This window comes from Pavona decussata, unplaced genomic scaffold, assembly GCF_977016875.1.
Source record: "Pavona decussata unplaced genomic scaffold, jaPavDecu1.1 SCAFFOLD_137, whole genome shotgun sequence".
NCBI lineage: Eukaryota > Metazoa > Cnidaria > Anthozoa > Scleractinia > Agariciidae > Pavona > Pavona decussata.
Genome location: NW_028145550.1, coordinates 2,269,849 through 2,292,948, shown reverse-complemented (window position 1 = coordinate 2,292,948; position 23,100 = coordinate 2,269,849). Strand labels below are relative to the sequence as shown.

Here is a 23,100-nt window from a genome sequence, read left to right as displayed (position 1 = left end):
AGTCGGACGTTTCATACAATTAACTGAGGAAATCAAGAAGCTTTCTTTTGAAGATGGATAGACTACGGGAAGACGTAATTGATAATGGCAAAGCATTCCATATTTTTGGCCCTCTAAAGATTACAATAAATTGCTTGATATTAGTTCGACAGGTGTGAGGTCGAAAATGAGCTGAGGTTTTAGTATCATAATTATTAATTTGACTACCAGTCGGAAATAAATTTAAAAAAAGCGATAGCAGCAAACGTTGGTGATAGGAAAACATAAATTTTGCAATATAAAGGGAATTCACTTTAAAAATATCTAGGATATTCAAATGTGCAAATAAAGGTGCAGAAGGTGCAAGGTGATTAGAGTTTGTCATAGCTCGCACAGCTCGTTCTTGAAGAAGAAAAATGCGATTTAAGTTTGTTACATAAGTAGAAGACCAAACTGTTGTACAATAAGTTAAATAGGGATAAATTAAGGTATAATACAAAGATTTTTTAATGTTTGATGACAAAAAGAAACGAAATCTGTTTATTATACCGATGAACTTAGAGATTTTCTTTAAAATATGACTGATATGCGTTTTACAGGTAAGACCTTCATCAATATAAATACCTAAGAACTTAACCTCTGTTACTTGCTTGAGGGGTATACTGTCAAATGAAATTTAGAAGCTCATGTGGACAGATTTTTGTTTGGGTTTAAATATAACATAATTGGTTTTCTTTATGTTAACAGAAAGTATGTTTGATTTCATCCATAAGCTAATCTTAGTCAGCTCACTATTCCATTACAGAGGCAACATGATCAGGGTCTGAATTGGAGTAAAAGATGCTAGTATCATCTGCAAAGAGCAGGTATTCTGCCAGTCTGCTTGTTTTGGGAATATCATTAATATATAATATGAAAAATAAAGGGCTTAATATGGAACCCTGTGAAACACTGCATCTAATTATCTGTTCGGAGAAATGGGTATCGTTAATCTAGACGAATTGGCTACGGTTAGAGAAAGAACTTTTAATCCATTGCATTGCTAGCCAGACACCACAATAATCAAGTTTGTCAAATAAGATTTGGTGGTTTAGCGTGTCAAACGCTATCTATATCTCTGAAAGCTGGCCAAAACTTTAAAGATTTAATGAAATCAGTTTAATTGTATTGTGCCTTGGGTGAAGACGATAGAAGATATACCGTCAATGATCTACTAAACACCCCCTCTCTTATGAACGCCTCCTATCTAATTAACGCCCCCTAAGCTAACAAGTTTGTATTAAACGCCCCTCTCTAACGAACGCCCCCTTCCCTGAAAACCACACATAAACTAGAAACAGGTGCACAATACAATCAATCAAATTATTTTCGTTCTTGCTTCATTAACACCGGTGTGCGAGTTGCGTCTTAATCAATTGCCAGTTCACAGTGAGGATAGTGCTCTTTAATGTGCTTGATATCTGTGCTTAGGATACCAACAATTTTCTTTCGGCTTGTCCTAGCATTGAAGCATACTTCACGTTTGACTTGATAGTCTGCTAAAGCTCTGTCATTTAGGTTATTATAATATCGTATTGTTACAGTTATTAAAATAAACGGCTCTCTCTTTTAAACGCCTCTTATCTTTTAAACGCCCCCGTCCGATCCTTGAAATTCAATAAAAGCCCGCGGCGTTTGTAAGATCATTTACGATATTGTGCCTCGGTAGAAGGCACAATACATTTTACATGTATGTCAGTAAAGTTATTCGCTTTTTTCATTACGTAGCTACGTGGCAAACTGAAAAAGCGGCTACCTAGCTGCCTGGCTACGGGGTTTTACGGTTAAAGAGAGAGGTATAAACACATTCTCTTTGTTGTTTGTCGCACGCAAGTTACGAGTTATAGGCGAGGCTCGGCATCACGCTTAAAGAACGAGGTATGCGTAACATTGATTTAGAAGTACGTTATTAAATTTAGAAGTATCCCGTAGCCACCGTTTTAGAGTTATTTTTCAGAGAGCCTAGTTCCTTTGAAGGTTTTCATGTCTGCTGCGTTTCATTTTTGCTTAAACTAGCATTTCCGCGTGTCCAAGTCGAACTTTGGGAAAGAATATCTGTCCTGAAAAGGAAAGTTGCGCGTTAGTTTTGGTAAATGGAAGGATTTAGGTCTATGTTATCTTTTTTGCTATAGGATTGAGTTTGAATGACTATCCCTCACGTTTTGAATAAACACTGATAAGAATGGTCAATGAAAGGAAACTTCTCAAACGTTTCCCAGTTTTAATTTCTTATATATCTCTGAAAGCTGGCCTAAACTTTAAAGATCTAATGAAACCAGTTTAATTGTATTGTGCCTTGGGTGAAGAAGATAGAGGATATATTGTGCCTCGGTAGAAGTTGGTTTAAATTTTTAAGATCGGTAAGGGTGTTTTCCTTTTAACCTGCGCAAGACCTACTGACCTTTTTTCTTGTCTTTCTTGATTTGATAATACCCTTAACGTTGGTTTGAGCCTTAAAATGAAACCTCGGAGCAGTGATTTTATCATGGTGGTACTGTTTTGCCTAACTTGAAGTTGAAACTGTGGATTATGAAAATCGTATCGCGTGACTCTTGAGATCTTTGAAGTATTTCTTCAATTCGCAACGATCATAGCTTTAGATAATACCCTAAACTATGACGACAGACTTGGCAAAAGACGTTTTCACTGATTGTGAAGCCACCTTGGTTAGGGACGAGGCAAATACCGCTAAAATTACAGTTAATGTATGGAACTTTGGCCGATTTTGATCCTCATTCTGTAATTAACTCCGCTTAAAATCGATCGACTTTCAAACTTTAAAGTCATTTTGTACGTCTTAGTTGCGTCGTTCCTCTGATCAAAATTACGACCGTTACAGTCGTAAAGACGTTTATAAGAAATCTTTTCGATTCGCTAGTAATTTCGCGGAAATTTAATGAAATATGCCAAATGTTTGATAGTTTAATATCGTAATATATTTCAACAACACCAGTCGGCAAACCGTTAGCAGTTAAAGTTGACTTTTTCGCACCTTTTTTTGTTTGAGAGATTATATTGTTGTCATTAATAGTGACGCGCATTTTCTCTCGTGCGCGTCCACTGGTACGCGTCCATATCTCTGTATCTCTCTGTGCTGCCTGAACTCGATAAATTGATGAAAATAAGAAAGAGAATTAAATACATACTGGAGTGTGAGTCATGAGTAGCGCACGGAATTAAAAGCAAATGAAACTCTTATGGCAAGCATTGGTGACCAACAGACCGATTTTCTCACACCTTTTTTCGATCGAATGATTTCATAGTTCTTTTGCTGCTGCAGAGAGACCTAAACTAGACAACCTTTAAATTTCAGAACATAAAGTTATCGCTCAGACGTGCAAAGCCATCTGCGGCTCGTTTTCGCAGTTTTTTACATCCACCAGCCTTTGCTCGATCAATTGTTTTTGGAACTAGACTTGCTCTCGACGACTTTTTAACTACTTTCTTGCCATCAAAGTACAGTCACTGTGTTGGGCAGTAGGCTGATAATCATATCATATGATATTGTGACTACACGGCGTTATGTTTTTCCTTTATACTCGAAGCTTCTATACCGATAACCTTACGTTTAAATTGTCTCAAAAATTTGTAAAAACACTTTAAGCTGACCTTATCATACATATGTAACAACAATATATCATAATCTTCTTTATTAGTTCTTGTAACTTATACACTTAGTTCTTTTTTATTTAAATCTTTTCATTTTTTGGTTTCTCAACTGTTATTAATTTCTAGACATTATTATGTAATATGGAGGCCAACTAGAAAATCGGATGGTTAACTTGGCCTCCATCCTCAATCTACCTTAAAATTTTCAAAGCAAACTAAATAAATTTAACCATATAAGAATGTAGTTTAAACACTTAAATTAATCTAGATTAATCTAAATTAATCTGCAAGCTATCCTTTTGTGTTTCATTTTTACAGAGATTATCAAGATGAACAAGTTCTGGGTCGCCGTTCTTTTAATGTTTTTTGTTGCATCCCTGTTGGTTGATGACAGGTATTGTAGAAAAATTGCGTAAAACGAACCCCGAAAACCAGGTTGAAATGGTTTTTTATAACCTTGAACTGATGCCAAGATCATGAATACTCCGATCGATCTTCGACTGATGCTTAATCGCCGGCATACACCTACTTATGGGATCAAAATAACCAGCTGAGTTCGTTAGTCAACGAAGAACCTTTTACCAAAGTTCTTGTTATGAAATTCGGCATTATAATCATTGGAGGGTGAGTGTTTTGGTGATTATGGCTTCAGTGCGCTGTTTCGACAATCTGAGCAAACTTACTGCCAGAGTCGAGTGCTGTTCGTCTGAGTCTAAATTTTGTTGTTTAATTTCAAAGTCCTGCACAATTTAGAAAACTTGTCAAAAGAAGCCAGAAATGGTGATGATGAAAATAATGATAATAATAATAATAACGCTTTCCAAACTATTTTCAGTTTTTCCAAAGTTTCAATTTTCCAAAGAAAGTGTCATTTTTATGCTATTTGTGCGGAGATGAATTTTTAACGTTAAGTTTTTGTCGATTCCTACGGAGTAAAAAGTTAACACATCAAGAAAACTTCTTTTCAGCGGAGTGATTTTTATTGTCCTCACAAATTAGCCATTTAAGTAATCTTAAGTCTTATTTTTCTAAATCAAGGGGTCCGAAATTCGGACCCTTGGTTCAACTAAATCCGCAGAAAATGCGTTTTTAAAAATAATTCACTTTAATTCCAGGGGTCCGAAATTCGGACCCTTGGTTCAACTAAATCCGCAGAAAATGCGTCGTTAAAAATTCTTCACTTTCAGTCTAGGGGTCCGAAATTCGGACCCTTGATTCAACTAAATCCGCAGAAAATGCGTTTTTCAAAACAATTCACTTTAAGTCTAGGGGTCCGAAATTCGGACCCTTGGTTCAACTAAACCCGCAGAAAATGCGTTTTTCAACAAAACAATTTACTTTAAGTCTAGGGGTCCGAAATTCGGACCCTTGGTTCAACTAAATCCGCAGAAAATGCCTTTTTCCAAAACAATTTACTGTAAGTCTACGGGTCCGAAATTCGGACCCTTGCTTCGATTAACACTCCAAAAAAATCTATTGTAAAAACAAAACGCTGCAACTCCGAAGATAGGACAATTGCCTTAAGCCAAACCTCAAATCTCTTTTAAATGACTTGTGCTTACGATGAAAAGTGAGTTCAGTGCTATCCGTCAACAAAATTGCAGGGTTACTTGACACACTCACACTATTTATAAGAGGTGATTCTGCAACATATAATAACTCTACTCTTTATGAAGGGAAAAAAACTGTTTCCAGTTGTTCAAAGGATGAATAAGGATAAGTAATTTAATTAGACAAAATTTCTATCAAAATGATTTGCGTACTTCAATCGATAATGATTTATCAAACAGACCACCCTTATATATTCACCCTTTGCACCACCGGCGTCTATAAAAAATTCTAATGCTGTTTATGAGTTTCTCGTAGAGGAACCGGGTTTATTTTTTCCTTCCTGGGCTTTACGAGGCTGGACTTTGGAAGCCAGGTGAAACCTTGCGTTTTCCTGCACCTCCTCTTTACCGAAATATAAGCCATTTCTGACACTCCGCATAGTTGCAACTATTGCAGCCGCATTATGCGAAAAAAGATCTACCACATAATCATCAGAGCGACTTAAATGGTTGACGATCCACTCGTACTTCAGGTTCCATTTCCATGTCCTTCTGGAGCTTTTCTAGGAAAATTGGATCAATTTTCCTAATGAGGATTTCATCTCTCGGGGTTTGCAGCTTTTCTATTGGTAAGAAATGAATTCCTGAAATGAAATATTAAAACTGTTAGAACTATTGAAACAAGCCTGTTTCTACTGAGGCTTTTACACATTGTGCTTTTCATTCTCATTAAAAAGATCGGTCTACCACAAAAGTCACAAATAAGTCCGACAAATATTTTTGTCGGAGAAATGCCTCGTAATGCTTTATGCTTTCTGCCTCGACACTAAAACTGCTCGCAAAATGTAGAGTCAAGCCTAGCTTTTCCGGAGTATACGTTGCCGTTTAAAAGGCTTGCTGTGTTGTGTTCGGCTATAAGCGTTTTATTCTCTTGATTTTTTTTACTTCAGGCACGCAAAGGTTGACAGTAACAGTGAAATTTATTTACCCCCGACTCGACATTCTTCACATCTTTTCTGCATTTCAGCGAACTGTCCATCGCTAGTGGCTTCTTCTTCGCTGTCGCTCGCTTTATCTCTTCGTTTACTCGGAATACGGTGCATTGGCGAGATTTCGAGAGTTTTTTTTTTTACGACTTGTCTGTGCAGTTGCCACTGGAGAAGAACAGGCGAGAGGATCTTGATTTCCACCGCAACTGGTGTGATCGGCTAAAAGAGATAAGAAATTTCCTGTGTAAGTAATCATCTCTAGGATCATGTCTGATTTACAGGATGCGTTTTGTTTGTAAACTTATAAGGCAAAGCCACTTCAACCCATTCGACATCTATGTTTATTGCAAAACTATTCCCTTGTCTCCCAGGTAGCAGTTCTTTGTCTCGTCACCCAACGTTCATCGAGACAAATTCCCAGTCGCGTGGGAGACTAACCAAACTCATGTTAACATCTAAATTATCTTTTATCCAATTTGTTCTTCGGGTCTGGCTGCTGGCTTTTCGGCTTTTTTTTTTTTTTTTACCTCATTAACCATGGTTGACCACATATTAAAGTACAGGAAATGACTGTAATTACTGTTCTCCACTAAAAGTAAAGGATTTTGATTGCAAATTTAACAAATCAGTCGAGAAGAGACCGCTCGCCCCTATGTTTTGCGCCCTTCAAACCAGGTTTACATCAACTATGTTTTATCGTACATTTCCCGTGAGCGCTCTCTATTTGTAAGGAATAACCGGTGAAAATTTAATTTCCGCCAAATGTAACAGTACAATTCTCAAGTGCTTTTCATTTTATATGAAAAAAACAGTAGTTCCGTTGGGGAATCAAATGGAACGGTTCTTTCCACTGGAAATTTTGGGACAAAAGCGCGTAACTCACCAAGGAGCATAATACGTAAGTGTGATGAGGCAAATGGTTCGGTGATATTCCGTTTATTTCGGCAAGAACGAGAAGGAGGAATCCGTTTGCAATTATTCCTTTTTTTTTTTTTCACAAAAAAATCCAGTGGAAAGGAAACCGGAAGGACTGTTGCACCATTTGTTGTCCTACCGAAACGAACATTTTTTTTTTTTTTCGATCAAAAGGAAGCGCTACGTCTTCATTCAAAAAGAACGAATATCGAAAAGGCGGTGTGCCCCCCTTTTTTTTCTAACAGCAAGAAAGCAGTTAATTGGCTGGCTGGTGTTCCCTGCCGGATAACTCCATAACAGACATGTGCCAAAATCATTAAACAAAATATAAAAAAGTCCGTGGAAAGCAATTTTTTCCTGTTGTATAGCCGAGGACAAACTGAACTATACAATCGAGCGAAATTTCTTTGACTTGTTTGATGTATTCGCAACTTTTTCATTTTTCCCCCACATTCCATTTTCGCAACCAGTATCCTAATAGCCCTGGATTTCGTTTAGACTGTTCATCAGTCATCTGACAGCTGTTATAACAGATAACACATTTTTAAGATGCCTCCGATTCTTTCGTGTGAACACAGAAAAATTTCACTCGGTGTAGTTCCATGGCAGCAACGCAAAACATCCAGAAATTTGACTTCTTTCAGAGACTTTGCTAAGTCTTTCTAAATAATTGTTAATAGCATCTTAAATGTGATCAAAAAGTCCAGTTATTTTTATTTTATATGGCACTATACTGTCTCGAAGATTAAAATAATGATGTCACTTTGTAATTCCGATAGAAATGGGAAGGGTTTCGCCTTCTTGATGTTCTTAATAATATTTTTGTTTTCATACCTGATGAGCTGGCCTCCCCTGTTATGTGGGTGATTTCCAGATCGGTGCTTTCACGTAAACTTAAACTTCTGTCCGAAGATGTGTTCAACAAAGTGTCACCTTCATTATCTTCGCAGCCGCGTGCGCTCATGGAGACCTCTCCTGTTTTTGGATAACTTTCATTTACAGCAGTGGTAGCGGTACGGCTCACGGAGTTCAACCTTTCGATTTCCTGATTGAATCGCAATACCCATTCGTCATGACTGGTCTCCTTTACTATTTTCTTGAAATTTCCATCGCTGTTATGGCGGTTGAAATATTTAAGTTTCAAATGGCACTTTGTATGAGATCCTTTTCAGCATGGCTCGAAACGGAACTACAAAACACAAATCACATAGGCTCTTACTTTTGTCAAAAAATTGCAAACATGAGACAAGGAGCATGCAGTTGAATAATTACTGCTGAAAGAGGTAGGTCCTTACCTGTAAGGTAGTCGCTCGGCTTATATGTGGATTTCTCATCACTCAAGACTTTCCCATAAACTTGTTGCAACTTCAGTCTATCTTTACCGAGGTAAATAAAAACATCTTCTCCTTCGATCGGACCATACTGAAGTTTCGGGCATTGTTATTCTCGTTTTTGTGATCTTGTGCTAACCGATCGCGAATGAAGTGTTGTCGAGCTATACTGATCTCAGTTTCGTCAACTGGGGGTAGGATCTGCAAATTAACTTGGCCGTCGATCAGAAATGCTCTACACTAAATTGGGCGGTGGCCAATGGACAAAAGTTCAGGAACCTCATGCTTTTATATCTTGACATAACACGTTTGCCACAAACATTTTTTTCTTTTTTGTCGTGGTTTCAGTTGACCGCAGCAGTCTTTATCTAGAGCACTGAATGGAAGCGAATGCGGTCGCTATTCGCGGCAGGATTATTGACAACCGAGCCTTTCTGTAAGGCCCGCGGGCGCAGTGCTACCGGATGTGGCCGGAAAAAGAGTAACCAAATTTACGTTTGTTGAATACCGAAAAAGCAGTTACAGTTTGCTGCCAAAACGGCTGCTCAACAAAATGACTTATTAGAGGTCCGCGCGGCAGCTTCGTTTCATCATGGATGAAGACTCGGATACGAGAAGTTCTTTCCCGTCTCCTTTCAAGGAAGAACCAGTGAATAAGAGAATTAGAGAAGCTCCAGAAACAGCTACTTGCTCTTTCAGAAGATGCTTGAATGTGGAAAGTAGCACTTTCTTTCAAGACGACGGTAAGGTTCAAATGACTTCTTGTTGGCTTAAGTTTTCTTATATTGGGACAAGAACGCTTTGAATTCTCTTAATTAAGGTACAACTATGTTCTCACATCAAAATTTGTTCTTGACACTAACTTCAATTTTAGAGGATATATGTGCCGTTGGATTAGAAGGAACCAGTAAAACGTGCTCTCCTGTTAAATCTGGTAACTATGTAGCATCGTGATCTTTGTCCTTTCATTTAATGCTGTAACTATAATACACTCTTTTTTTGTTTGTAAGAACGCCTAATATTGGGCCTAAGGCTGAGCTTTCTAATTCTTATTTAAATATTTTTGGGGCAATTTGAGCCTGTAAAGTTCTCTTACCTGCTATAGTACGGTATTTCAATAAATCTATGCAGACTTGACCACGATAACCTTCATTTGGCTTATTGTTAGCCTTAAAATTTTCCGAGTATATTATTTTATTCGTATTCAATGCGTTCATTTTCAAAACATTTGGTGAAAATTAAAATGTTGTTTACTTACTAAACAAAACAGTGTATTCATTTCAGTTTTAAAAGAGGATAGTCTTGAATCGTCTTGAGTTACCCTTAAACTAAAGTGCAGTTGTTTATTTCAGAAAATGAGTATGCCATTGGGTTCGATGACTCCAGCCGGGACTCATCAATACCAAATGCACAGTCCGGTATGTATATACCCTTCCATTTTTTACTTTATTTTATTTTATTTATTTTTTGAGGGAGCTAAAAGCACTACAGACCATGATTGGAGTAGGATTTATGCCTTGAGTTGTCTCGCCAAATTTATTCCTATTTGACACAAACGATGAACAGTTCTTTGAGTGTAACATGCGTGCAGAGCAGGGGATTGGCACCGCATTTTTGAAATTTCTAATTATACAATTACGCATTTGCGTGGTTTGTGTTCATAGTAAAGCTTTAATTTAAAACAGGACCAACGTACAAATAAATTCTTGAGTTTTTTTCAATGAATTTGTTACTGAAATATTTGTCCTGTAGCAGAAATGCATGCAATAGGATCTGATGACGCCAGTGACTCCTCCAGGTCATCATCATATCCCGGTATGTGTTTTGCATTTGTCTCTAGTCTGTCATGAAGTTCATAAATTTGTTTCCGCATTACGGAATATTAAAGTGAGTTTTCTATTCTCTGTCCCGGCTATCTTTATAGAGTACTCTTTTTATACCGCAAAACACTAGTTTGTATGAAATAAAAGAAATTATCCTATAAAAATATATTAGAAGATAAAACCAGTTCTGCACCTCCATCGTACATCGTTTTTACTCATTATGAATATATGGAACATAAATTTGAACTGCGGATGACAGATTAAATAGAAGACCTTCCCAATGCTCTACCAACTGAGCTATCAAGCCATCTGGGAGCTGCGGATTTCTTAATAAAAACTTGAAGTATGAATAAAGGAAAATGAATATATAAAACACAGTGGCTATTCGTACGGCACCCGTACAGCGACTCCTATTTGCTATTCGTATGGGAGTCAGAAGAGTTCATAGGATTTCTCTGTAATTCCTGATTCTCGCTTATCCAAATTATTATATTCACCTTTAGAAGGATTAAGCAAATCCAGTGAGTGCCCTTTCTTTGAGCCAGATAAGTTTGCGTACTCTCTGCTCACTAAGCGAACGAGCCACTCGCGACACCCTTTTTTTGTTTTTGTTTTTATTTTGTTTTTTCCCTCTTTGGGTCTTTCACTATACTTCTAGAGCGATTAAAAGAGTAACTCTGCCCTGGCTAACTATCTCTCATCCTGAACGTAATTAAACTTCTGGTAGGAAATCGCTCCTGATTTCTTCAAGATGGTGTTACAAGCGCGTATCAGTACTTTAATTTAACAAAATTGAGTAGCCGGCGTGGCCGTCTTCAACAAGAATAGCAAAACTGTGCTCATTTTGAGTTAACTGCAGGCCTTTCCGTGTTTGAGTATAATGTACACTCGCACCGTTTAAATTCGATAACTGCTGATCAGTCAGCGCTTGCTGTCTCTGTCTTGCAATATATGTCGTCGATTAGCCTCTTTTATCAATAAATGAATCGAGGCACTCGATTGTATGACAAAAAAAAAAAAAAAACAATCTATGATAATAACTGATTTGACGACAAAGGGAGAGCTTAAGAAAATATTTGGCAAGAATTCTAACAGATAAAATTAATTAGGGCAGCTATTCAAATAGCCCGCCGCAAACGCCGGTGGTTTTCCGTTAGTTGTTTTCCGCGCCGCCAAAGTTTATTGCGGCAGGAAACAACAACTGACATCTTTTACATTTACCGCTCGGAATCCTCCCTGCCTTATTTATTGACTTGGCCACCAACATTTCAAACAGCAAACAAAAACATTATCTGACAACAATATATGTGTGTTAGCAAGAATGATAAGTCTATAATTGTTACTACTTAAGGTTACCCGGTACCTTCAGAGGTGTTTCGCGTTTAAGCGATGTAGCGCGTCCGGTTTAAACTGTAGATACCTAAATCCCCATATCAAATTAAAGCTTATAGAGCTGGCTATCAAACTATATCAAGAACTTTGAAATAAAATGAATTGTCGAATTTATCACGACCTCTAATTGTGAGCGTCCGAATCACCTTTTTAAAGCTACAAGTCAAAGTGAATTTTGTTTTTTGCTTATTTTTAAAATTTGCTCCTCAGTTTCCGGACCCAAAGCGCTAAAAAAAACGTGTCTGCGTTTTGCCATATTCAATCGCAGTGAAAAGTTATAGAGCATTTTCGAAATAGGATGAAAAAAATGTGGAGTAATCGTACAAAAATCTCTCTCGGAGAAAAAATATTTCGAATGAAAAAATTCGCGGCAGACACGTTTTTGTTGTTTATTGTATATGTTAAACTAGCCACTGTCCAAATTTTTTTTAAGGCAAACGAACAAATTCCTTTTCCTCTTTGAAGTGGCTCCTCCAAGTGAAAAAAAATTATTCGAGAAAACAGCGCTAAAAATTAGGCAATTCATTTTATTTCAAAATTCTTGGTTTAGTTGGATAGCCAGTTCTATAAGCACAAATAACCGTGATAAGAAGCACAGCATCTTGCAACAAAAGCAAATAGCCGGGCCCGGCAATCTGACAAAAGCAGAAAGATAATGTATAGTTATTACACGGTTCAAATCCTATCCTTACAACGATAAAAAGATCGAGAGGCTATACTGTCACCAGACGCACTGAAATGAGCCATACCAAGCCTAAACTAAATGCCACAAACGGCATAAGAACGACAGTCGCTAAACGGAAACGTAACAACAAGAGGTCAAAATGACCTTTGAGATCAATTACAACACATGGGACAGTTAAACACATAGCTTTGTTCAGTGTCTATCGCGCAAATCCTCCAAATCATAGATGGCATTTAATAAGAAGAAAATCCAGCGCTAAAAGAAAATTTTACCGGGAGCACCGCTCTTTTCATAGAGAAAAGGGTGTTCTTTGGAAGACATAACCCGTGAGGGCAAAACTCTTATTTAGGCTAAACACGCACGTGAGAGTCGCGTAGGCCTGTCAACCCCATTATGCCATGATATTTCCCAGCTGCGAGAGAAGGAGACTGCACCTCTTGAAGAGGTAGATATCATTCATAATCAATAATAATAGAGTCTAAACATTCTAAGCACGATATCACTTTTCTCTTAAATTCCGTTTTCCGTGACGTGAAAAGCGAAACAAGCGTACTGTGTGTTCTCTCTGTAGCGGCTCTTATAAAACCCACAGAAGACGATATAAGCAGGGAGAAGAATTACGTTCTAACTCGCTCAATGGGAAAGGGGAACAGTAATAGAAAAGAAAGCAAAAATAAAAGAATAAAAAAAAAACACTTACCTCGGTAAATTTAAATAACGTGTCAATAGAGGCAAAATATTGAGACAAATTTATTTATCGCGTTGACTGTAACGATTTTTGTCTAATAATCATGTTGCTGTACATTTTTATTACTAAAAAAATGATAAAATAAGATCTAAACCTCACTTCCTCTTACTTTACCGCTGGCAGATTTACACAGGCCCTTACAGAACCCCTGCTAGGCGAGCACAAGATGTCCAAGAAAACGTCGATGTAGACCTACTGCAAGAAGGAGATTTTGTTGCAGTGGAACTCGAAAATTATCGCAAGCATCCAGTTATTGGAAAGGTCTTTGAAGTTAACAAGGATGGGTTCGTTATCTGTTACTGGAGGGGCTCTTATAATAAGGAATGGCGGCCACACACACTTCCTGCACGCAGAGGGTCTAATGAGAACCAGCTCTGGGCGCAGCAACTGCCAAAAACCTGTATCAAGTGCTTTGGATTTTCACTGGACGAAAATTCCAAATTGTTACCAGGAACTAAAGCCTTTTTAAGGAAAGCGTACAAGACTAGAGAGGAGAACCTAACAGGGACACAGTGATTAAATCTAATTCTATTGGAACTTAGCACATTTTGCATTATTGATGACATTTGAATTAGTATTCTCATGAAAGTAAATTATCTAATAATCAGTGGGCATTCTGCATCACATGGAAAATAACGTTAATCAAAAGGCACCCTGTATTTAGTGAATTGGTAGGCAAGTCACATGCGAGGGTCCAAATTCAGCAATACGGCTTTCTAAATGAATGTATTTCCACATTTGTGGACCCTTGCTTTCCAAAATAAATTAAGATAATTTAAAGCGGAGTCAAATTTCGGACCCTTGGTTTCTGAATAAATTAAGCATGGTGTTTTTTAATTTTTAGCGGAGTCAAAACCAAGGGTCCGAAGTTCAGACCCTTGGTTTCTGAATAAATTCAACATGGTGTTTTTGATGATTTATGCGGAGTCAAATCCGAGGGTCCGGATTTCGGACCCTTGGTTTCTGAATGAATTCAGCATGGTTTTTTTTTATGATTTTAGCGGAGTCAAATCCAAGGGTCCGAATTTCGGACCCTTGGTTTCTGAATGAAATCAGCATGGTGTTTTTTGATGATTTTAGCGGAGTCGAAACCAAGGGTCCGAATTTCGGACCCTTGGTTTCTACATAAATTTAGCATGGTGTTTTTTGATGATTTTTAATAGCGGAGTCGAAACCAAGGGTCCGAATTTCGGACCCTTGGTTTCTGAATAAATTCAGCATTTTGTTTGTTGATGATTTTAGCGGAGTCGAAACCAAGGGTCCGAATTTCGGACCCTTGGTTTCTGAATAAATTTAGCATGGTGTTTTTTGATAATTTTAGCGGAGTCAAAACCAAGGGTCCGAATTTCGGACCCTTGGTTTTGATGCATGAAAAATTATACATGTGGCAATGCCTTTTTTATGGTTGAAAGATAACGTCTGATTAACCACCTATTATATCAGTTTCTGAGGAACGAATTTCCTCATCCGCTAAAAGAGAAGAACTTTTCATACCTTAAAATTACATTTTTTCGCTATCCGCAAGTTTTAACAAATTCAATAGAGACAAATTTGTAAAAAAACTGCCGTCCTCAGAAATAAGAAAATTTGAAAGTCACTTTTACTGTTTAGTTTTCACCAAAAACGTTAGATAACGTTACTTTTTGCGGCATATTAATAGCTTCACGAATTTTTCTATCAAGATATACAGTTTTTGCGGAATGATTACGCAAAAAAGGTTATTAATCTTATTTTCTAGCGGAATTACAGATTTTGGAAAAACTGAAAATAGTTTGGAAAGCGTTTAATAAGTTACAAATGATCAATTTCAAATCAATGACCCTTCAAGAAGGAACTTTTGCATTAAACCGTGAATTAACCGAGTGTAGGTATCCTGATCAATTTTCTGTAACTGTCTCAATTTCTTTAAGCTGGTTAACTATACGTTGATTGCATTGCCGCTATGTTGGTAAAAAAACGAAAGAAAATTTGCTCACATAGTTTGCATAAAAATGGAGGTTAACTCCCTAATTACCAATATGGCCGCCGTGACATAATGTGCAATTAACCTACGGCATTATAACAGAAATTTTTCTGTTTTGCTGACTGAATTTTTATTCCTTAATTTGCTACAATCTATACGCGCCAGAATGACATTATATTTAACAATTAAATTATAAGCTCGAGATTTCTATCGCGTGATAGCTGATGAGGGCGCAGCCCAAATCAGCTATCACGCATCGAAATCGAGACCGAATAATCTAATTGTTTTAGTATAAATCTGCTAGTCGTTCACTGAAAACTTAACAAGTAAATTATCCAAATCCGCCTCACAGACACTTCGAAAACGCGAGGAAGCGGGCTGAATTTTGTTGACAACCGCTACTTACTATCTATCACAGAATAGATAGCGAGTAGCGTATCCAATCAGAGAACGGCATTCGTGATAGAACACTAGTAGATTTATACTAAAAATATATAGAACTGTACTTCTTCTGGCACGTCATAACCAACGCACGAAAATATCGTACCTTTATATTCCAGTAAGGCTTGGTGGAGACGCAGACGCCACAGCGGAAGAAAATTATATGGAGGTCAGATGGAGATCCTAGAAGACCACAACGAGGTTGTTTCCCCAGAGGCTAAACGAAAGATTTACTCAGCTGCAGCTGAATTACAAGATGAACAAAAAGAGGAGGACGCGTATACAAAATACGCGCGAGCTTGTCATTAATGAAATAAATCAACCGATCAAAATACGCTAGAGCTTGTTGATGAAATAAATCAACCAATCAATGAAATATCAGACTGTTGAGAATATTAAGACTGACGCCAACAATAGGTGGTTTGCATTGCCGCAATGTTGGTGTACAGAACAAAGGAAAATTTGTTCACATAGTTTGCATAAAAATGGAAGTTGACACCCAGAGGAGAAAAATCGTATTGTTCCTGTTCAACAACATGGCCACCATGATGTCACAAACAAACAATCAATATGTCTTGTCCACCAATATGGCGGCAATGCAAGCCACCTATAAAATCATGATGAAACGTTTTAGCACTTGAAACGTACTTAACTCTTAAAGTCCTAACAGTGGTCAGCACCAAATTTCTCCTAGTGATATCTATTGTTATTCAACCCCTGAGTTCATGAGAATAGCCCATTTTACAGTTGTGTGCTAAGTGACCTGGTCTTGGATTCTAAGCGAGGGTGGGGGTGACCTTGTTTTGATACAAACCTCATTGCTTTTCATATGCAGATCATACTCTTCTTATGCTAACTATTTGCATTTACATATGAAAAGCAGTGAGGTCTGTATCAAAACAAGGTCAACCCCAGCCTTGCTTCCAATTCAAGACCAGGTCACTAGGCACACAACTGTAAACTGGCCTATTAAGGATATGATCACCCAAGGTGAATATTGTTGATATTTTAATAATGTCTCCCCAGTACTTTTATAAGAAAAGTATGGGGACAAGATAAGAGAATTTGTTTTATGATATTAGGTGTTAAAGGGTAAAAGTAACTTCATTATTGCAATATGCACTTCTGTGTACTTTGCTTTATATCAGTTATATTTCAAATTAAATTTAATTTTTTGTGCAGCAAAACCTCGAGACAAAGTATCGAGTAAATAATTTGAAGTGCTCAGATTTAACTCCTTGCTTGGATGTTAGGTTTATCATATTTCGACATTTTGTATTTTCCCGAAATTTATTCATCACGTTGCTTGCTATAGGAACAGCTTCCCAAAAATTTCCAGAGTTAGTAAAGCCCTTCTTTTATGCCACATTAGCGGCGTATCCCGGGGGGGGGGGAAGAGACACTCATATAAAAGATGCAGAGATGCTCGTCGGAAATGTTGAGTTAAACCCCTTAAGGAGACCAATCTGGGCGTGGCCCAAGCCTTTTTGACCCCCTAAAAGAGACTATTTTATATATATTTAATATGTATTTTTTCATACTTCTTTGCGTGCAACCCTAAACGAGTCTTTCAAGGCTAAATATAATGGCGTTTGCCCAGAACACCCTAAGTAGAGCCATAATCCGAAATTTACACCCCTAAGCGAGACGAGGAGCATCCCCGCCCCTTTCGAATGAAAGATCCCTCTCCCCACGCCCCAACCGGGTGGTGTAGCTGGACCATTTCGTAGTGGTGTACGTACAGAGGGGTTGAAAATTAATCGCCGAAGGCGAGCACCTCCAGGGAGATCTCGGTTCTAAACCTCCTCCCCCCCCCCCCCCCCCCGCCACCACCACCCAGGAAATTTATCACACAAGTTGCTTGGAAATTCTATTTTCATGCAGCCTTTTCTGCGATAATTTTTTCAAGAAGTTAACAAGGGAAATGACATCCATTGAGCTATTTTGAATGATGGCATAAATTTTAACATGCTCTGTGGCATTTGTTTAAGTTTATCTCCTCGAATCAAGCAAGATTTCTGGGAGCGCTAAATAAATGTTATCTGCCAAGACTGAGGATCCGTGGATTTCTCTGCCCGTGATTTCATGCTTATACTATTTAACTGCAGTAAGATTGCAGGATGTTTGTTTATCACAGATATGAGAGTGAAATATATCTGCACACGGTTAATCATCGTTGTCTTTCGCTTGCAAGAGCTATGGCTTCTGTGGCTTGAATCTTTCCTGTGAATTCGGGTAAACCCAATTTACTTCTGCCGTAAAGTTTCGTCTCTCGGGAAGTAATGTATGCTTATTCTCGGTATGCCAGTTTTCTCGCGCAGTTTGTCATATTGGAGTTATCAGCTGCATAATAAGTCGCCGAGATCGAAGAAACTCCCTTCGCCGCCATGACACTCGTGTGTTCCAAAGTATTTTCTACGTCACCGCCTTCTAATACGATCGTTTTGGCCGCGCGCAACATGGAGACACTTTCCAGCGCTAAATTCGAACCTTTCAGAGATCATAATTGCGGATTGAGAAGGTTTCGTTCAGTAAAACCCACATATTTAGACTAAGAAATTCATAAACCAACAAACCGTGACATTTTTTTTTTTTACTTCATAGGCACTTTAAACGCCCCCGTCGGACCCTCGAAATTCAATAAACGCTCCCGGCGTTTATAGGATTATTTACGGTATTGTGCCTGGGTAGAAGGCACAATACATTTTACATGTATATCAGTAACGTTATTCACTTCTTTGATTACGTCAGTGGCTACGTGGCAAAGTGAAAAAGAGGCTACATAGCTACCTGGCTACGGGGTTTCACAGTTAAAGAAAGAGGCATAAACACATTTTCTTCGTTGTTTGCCGCACGCAGGTTACGAGTTATAGGCGAGGCTCGGCATCACGCTTAAGGAACGAGGTATGCATAGCATTATTTTAGAAGGACGTTATTGAATTTAGAAGTATACCGTAGCCACTGTTTTAGAGTTATTTCTTAGAAAGCCTAGTTTCTTTGAAGGTTTTCATGTCTGCCGCGTTTCATGTTTGCTTAAACGAGCAGTTCCGCGTGTCCAAGTCGAACTTTTGGAAAGAATATCTGTCCTGAAAAGGAAAGTTGCGCGTTAGGTTTGGTAAATGGAAGGATTTAGGTCTATGTTATCTTTTGTGCTATAGGATTGAGCTTGACTGACTATCACTCACTTTTCAGATGAACACTGATAAGAATGGTCAATGAAAGGAAACTTCTCAAACGTTTCCCAGTTTCAATTTCTTAACGAGGCGACTTATATATTTATTTCTTATTTATTTTTATTTATTCACCACGACATACAATCATAGAAAGTTACAGTGAATAATAAATTAGGATCTTATACAAGTTTAGAGTGAATAATAATAGTAAAAAGAAGAAGTAAGAAGTGGCGAAGAGACCTCAAGAAACCCACGGGCTTATACTGAGAGGTCTCCTTGGAGATATGTTAGGACTGTAAGACTTGTAAAGGCATTGTATTTAGATTTTTTAACATACGGTGGTAAGACTATCAAGACATAACAGAGTCGGACGTTTGATACAATTAACTAAGGAAATCAAGAAGCTTTCTTTTGTAGGTGGATAGACTAGGGGAAGACGTAATTGATAATGGCAAAGCATTCCATATTTTTGGCCTTCTAAAGAGTATAATAAATTGCTTGATATTAGCTTGGCAGGTGTGAGGTCCATAATGAGCTGAGGTTCTAGTATTATAATATGAATTTGACTACCAGTCGGAAATAAATTTAAAAAGGGCGAGGGCAGCAAACGTTGGTGATAGGAAAACATAAATTTTGCAATATAAAGGGAATTCACTTTGAAAAATATCTAGAATATTCAAATGTGCAAATAAAGGTGCAGAAGGTGCAAGGTGATTAGAGTTTGTCATAGTTCGCACAGCTCGTTTTTGAAGAAGAAAAATGCGATTAAGTTTGTTACATAAGTAGAAGACCAAACTGTAGTACAATAAGTTAAATAGGGATAAATTAAGGTATAATACAAGGATTTTTTAGTGTTTATTGACAAAAAGAAACAAAATCTGTTTATTATACCAATGGACTTAGAGATTTTCTTTAAAATATCACTGATATGCGTTTTACAGGTAAGACCTTCATCAATATAAATACCTAAGAACTTAACCTCTGTTACTTGCTTGAGGGGTATACTGTCAAATGAAATTTGGGAGCTCGCGTGCACAGATTTTTGTTTGGGTTTAAATATAACATAATTTTTTTCTTTATGTTAAGAGAAAGTATGTTTGATTTCATCCATAAGCTAATTTTAGTCAGTTAATTCACTATTCATTACAGAGGCAACGTGATCAGGGTCTGAATTAGGGTAAAAAAAAAAAGTATTATCTGCAAAGAGCAGGCATTCTGCCAGTCTCAGGTTGTTTTGGGAAGATCATTAATATATAATATGAAAAATGAAGGGCCTAATATGGAACCCTGTGGAACACTGCGTCTAATTATCTGTTCGGAGAAATGGGTATCGTTAATCTGGACGAATTGGGTACGGTTGGAGGAATAACTTTTAATCCATTGCAATGCAAGTCCACAGACACCATAATATTCAAGTTTGTCAAATAAGATTTGGTGGTTTAGCGTGTCAAACGCTATCTATATCTCTGAAAGCTGGCCAAAACTTTAAAGATTTAATGAAATCAGTTTAATTGTATTGTGCCTTGTGTGAAGAAGATAGAAGATATACCATCAATAATCCACTAAACGCCCCCTCTCTTATGAACGCCTCCTATCTAATTAACGCCCCCCTAATATGTCAAGTTTGTATTAAACGCACCTCTCTAACGAACGCCCCCAGTCTTATAAACGCCCCCTTCCCTGAAAACCACACATAAACTAGAAACAGATGTACAATACAATCAGTCAAATTATTTGCGTTCTTGCTTAATTAACACCGGTGTGCGAGTTGCGTCTTTCTCAATTTCCAGTTCAAAGTGAGGATAGCGCTCTTTAATGTTCTAGATCTCTGTGCTTACGATACCAGCAATTTTCTTTCGGCTTGTCCTAGCATTGAAGCATCCCTGAATTACAAGGCCTACTTCACGTCTGAGTTGATAGTCTGCTAAACCTCTGTCATTTAGATTATTGTAATGCCGTATTGTTACAGTTATTACAATAAAACGCCTCTCTCTTTTAAACGCCTCTTATCTTTTAAACGCCCCCGTCGGACCCTCGAAATTCAATAAACGCCCCCGGCGTTTATAAGATCATTTACGGTATTGTGCCTCGGTAGAAGGCACAATACATTTTACATGTATGTCAGTCAAGTTATTCGCTTCTTTGATTACGTCAGTGGCTACGTGGCAAAGTGAAAAAGAGGCTACATAGCTACCTGGCTACGGGGTTTCACGGTTAAAGAAAGAGGCATAAACACATTCTCTTTGGTGTTTGTCGCACGCAAGTTACGAGTTATAGGCGAGGCTCGGCATCACGCTTAAAGAACGAGGTATGCGTAGCATTGTTTTAGAAGGACGTTATTGAATTTAGAAGTATCCCGTAGCCACTGTTTTAGAGGTATTTCTCAGAAAGCCTAGTTCCTTTGAAGGTTTTCATGTCTACCGCGTTTCATGTTTGCTTAAACGAGCAGTTCCGCGTGTCCAAGTCGAACTTTTGGAAAGAATATCTGTCCTGAAAAGGAAAGTTGCGCGTTAGGTTTGGTAAATGGAAGGGTTTACGTCTATGTTATCTTTTGTGCTATAGGATTGAGTTTGACTGACTATCACTCACTTTTTAGATGAACACTGATAAGAATGGTCAATGAAAGGAAACTTCTCAAACGTTTCCCAGTTTCAATTTCTTAACGAGGCGACTTGTATATCTCTGAAAGGTGGCCAAAACTTTAAAGATTTAATGAAATCAGTTAAATTGTTTTGTGCCTTGGGTGAAGAAGATAGAATATATATGGTGCCTCGGTAGAAGGACCTACTGACCTTTTTTCTTGTTTTTCTTGATTTGGTAATCCCCTAAACGTTGGTTTGAGCTTTATAATGAAACCTCGGAGCAGTGATTTTATCATGGTGGTGCTGTTTTGCCTGATTTGAAGTTGAAACTGTGGATTATGAAAATCGTCTCGAGTGACTCTTGAGATCGTAGAAGTATTTTTTCAATTCGCAACGATCATAGCTTTAGATAACACCCTTAACTCTTGGAAGTCTTGAGACAATTGCACGAATGAACCTTCTCTTCATATCACAAATTCCCCAGCCCTCTCTTGTCTGTGTATAAGTTATTGTAACTTATACACTTAGTTCTTTTTTATTTAAATCTTTTCATTTTTTGGTTTCTCAACTGTTATTAATTTCTAGACATTATTATGCAATATGGAGGCCAACTAGAAAATCGGATAGTTAACTTGGCCTCCATCCTCAATCTACCTTAAAATTTTCAAAGCAAACTAAATAAATTTAACCATATAAGAATGTAATTAAAACACTTAAATTAATTTTGAGGAAAATAAAGGTTGTTGTTGTTGTTGTTGTTGTTGTTGAGGTCTAAGGTGCAAGCTATCCTTTTGTGTTTCATTTTTACAGAGATCATCAAGATGAACAAGTTCTGGGTCGCCGTTCTTTTGATGTTTGTTGCTGCATCCCTGTTGGTTGATGACAGGTATTGTAGAATTTGCGTAAGACGAAGCCCGAAAATCCTGTTGGAATGGTTATTTTATGATATTGAACTGATGAAAAGATCATGAATATTTCGATCGATCATCGACTGATGCTTAATCGCCGGAATACACCCACTTATTGGATCAAAATAACCAGCTGAGTTCGTTAGTCATGAACGAACCTTTTTTCCAAAGTTCCTGTTATGAAATTAGGTCTTATGATCATTGGAGGGTGAGTGTTTTGGTGATTATGGCTTGCGCAGTTTCGACAATCTGAGCGAACTTCATTACTCAGGGGCACCCAACGACAGTTTTCTCTCAGATCCTTTGAAACGCTATTTTAGGCTATCTGGAGTGGCTTTAAAGCTCTATATATAGGTTCATTTTAGGCAGCGCTATGATATTGTTATCTGTTCAGTCATTCTAGGGGAACTTGAGTCTTTTCGAAATTACTAGGTCATCGTTTGTCCCTTTCCCGAAAACCTTAAGTCTTATTCCCTTTCCGAAAATCTTAGCTGACCTTTTTTCGGTACCCGAAACGACATTTTTGTCAATCCGAAAACACCAGGCCTTAAATTTTCCATATCACGAAAGTTCGAGGTGAAAATTCCCTTTAGAAAATTGTAGGGGATTAAGGGCCTTCCGAACAGATACTTTACCGAAACGATCCGTTGGGTGCCCCTGATTACTGCCAGAGTCGACTACTGTTTGTCTGAGTCTAAATTTTGTTGTTCAATTTCAAAGTCCTGCACAATTTAGAAAACTTGTCAAAAGAAGCCAGAGATGGTGATGATGAAAATAATGATAATAATAATTTACAATGATCAATTTCAAATAAATGACCCTTTAAGAAGGAACTTGTGCATTAAACTGTGAATTAACCGAGTGTAGGTAAACTCAACAATTTTCTGTAACTGTCTCAATTTTTTTTGAGCTGGTGAACTATACGTTGATTGCACTGCCGCCATGTTGGTGTAAAAACGAAAGAAAATTGGCT

The 23,100-nt window shown here is 37.7% G+C and overlaps 3 protein-coding genes and 1 long non-coding RNA gene across 10 annotated transcripts in view; 2 read left to right on the top strand and 2 right to left on the bottom strand.

Annotated features, from left to right (window-relative positions):
* LOC146467294 (uncharacterized) overlaps positions 1–23,100 on the top strand; it is a 285,496-nt gene that overhangs the window by 138,324 nt on the left and 124,072 nt on the right. The window lies entirely within an intron of this gene.
* The window catches only part of LOC146467299 (C-type lectin domain family 4 member G-like), a 134,244-nt gene that overhangs the window by 76,827 nt on the left and 34,317 nt on the right, over positions 1–23,100 (bottom strand). The gene's annotated exons all lie outside the window — the stretch shown is intronic.
* LOC146467302 (uncharacterized) lies at positions 5,666–6,280 on the bottom strand. Its single transcript, XR_014867754.1, has 2 exons — positions 6,166–6,280; positions 5,666–5,821 (listed from the first exon to the last, which is right to left on the bottom strand). It is a non-coding gene; the product is annotated as an uncharacterized LOC146467302 (long non-coding RNA).
* LOC146467301 (uncharacterized) lies at positions 8,828–14,841 on the top strand. Of its 3 annotated transcripts, XM_085126232.1 has the most exons (4): positions 8,828–9,155; positions 9,287–9,346; positions 9,765–9,830; positions 13,184–14,841. In XM_085126232.1, the coding sequence occupies exons 1-4, from the start codon at positions 9,005–9,007 to the stop codon at positions 13,213–13,215; spliced, it is 309 nt and encodes a 102-aa protein (XP_084982358.1). In that variant the 5' UTR covers positions 8,828–9,004; the 3' UTR covers positions 13,216–14,841. The 3 variants fall into 3 exon arrangements, with proteins under 3 accessions (XP_084982358.1, XP_084982359.1, XP_084982357.1); XM_085126233.1 differs by lacking the exon at positions 9,287–9,346; XM_085126231.1 differs by lacking the exons at positions 8,828–9,155; positions 9,287–9,346 and having other exon boundaries at positions 9,368–9,830.

Bases quoted from the DNA above. Each gene is read 5' to 3' on its own strand.
- LOC146467301 (XM_085126231.1), top strand. From the start codon at position 9,768: ATGAGTATGCCATTGGGTTCGATGACTCCAGCCGGGACTCATCAATAC. The intron at 9,831-13,183 runs GTATGTATATAC...TACCGCTGGCAG, and splicing joins AATACCAAATGCACAGTCCG to ATTTACACAGGCCCTTACAG.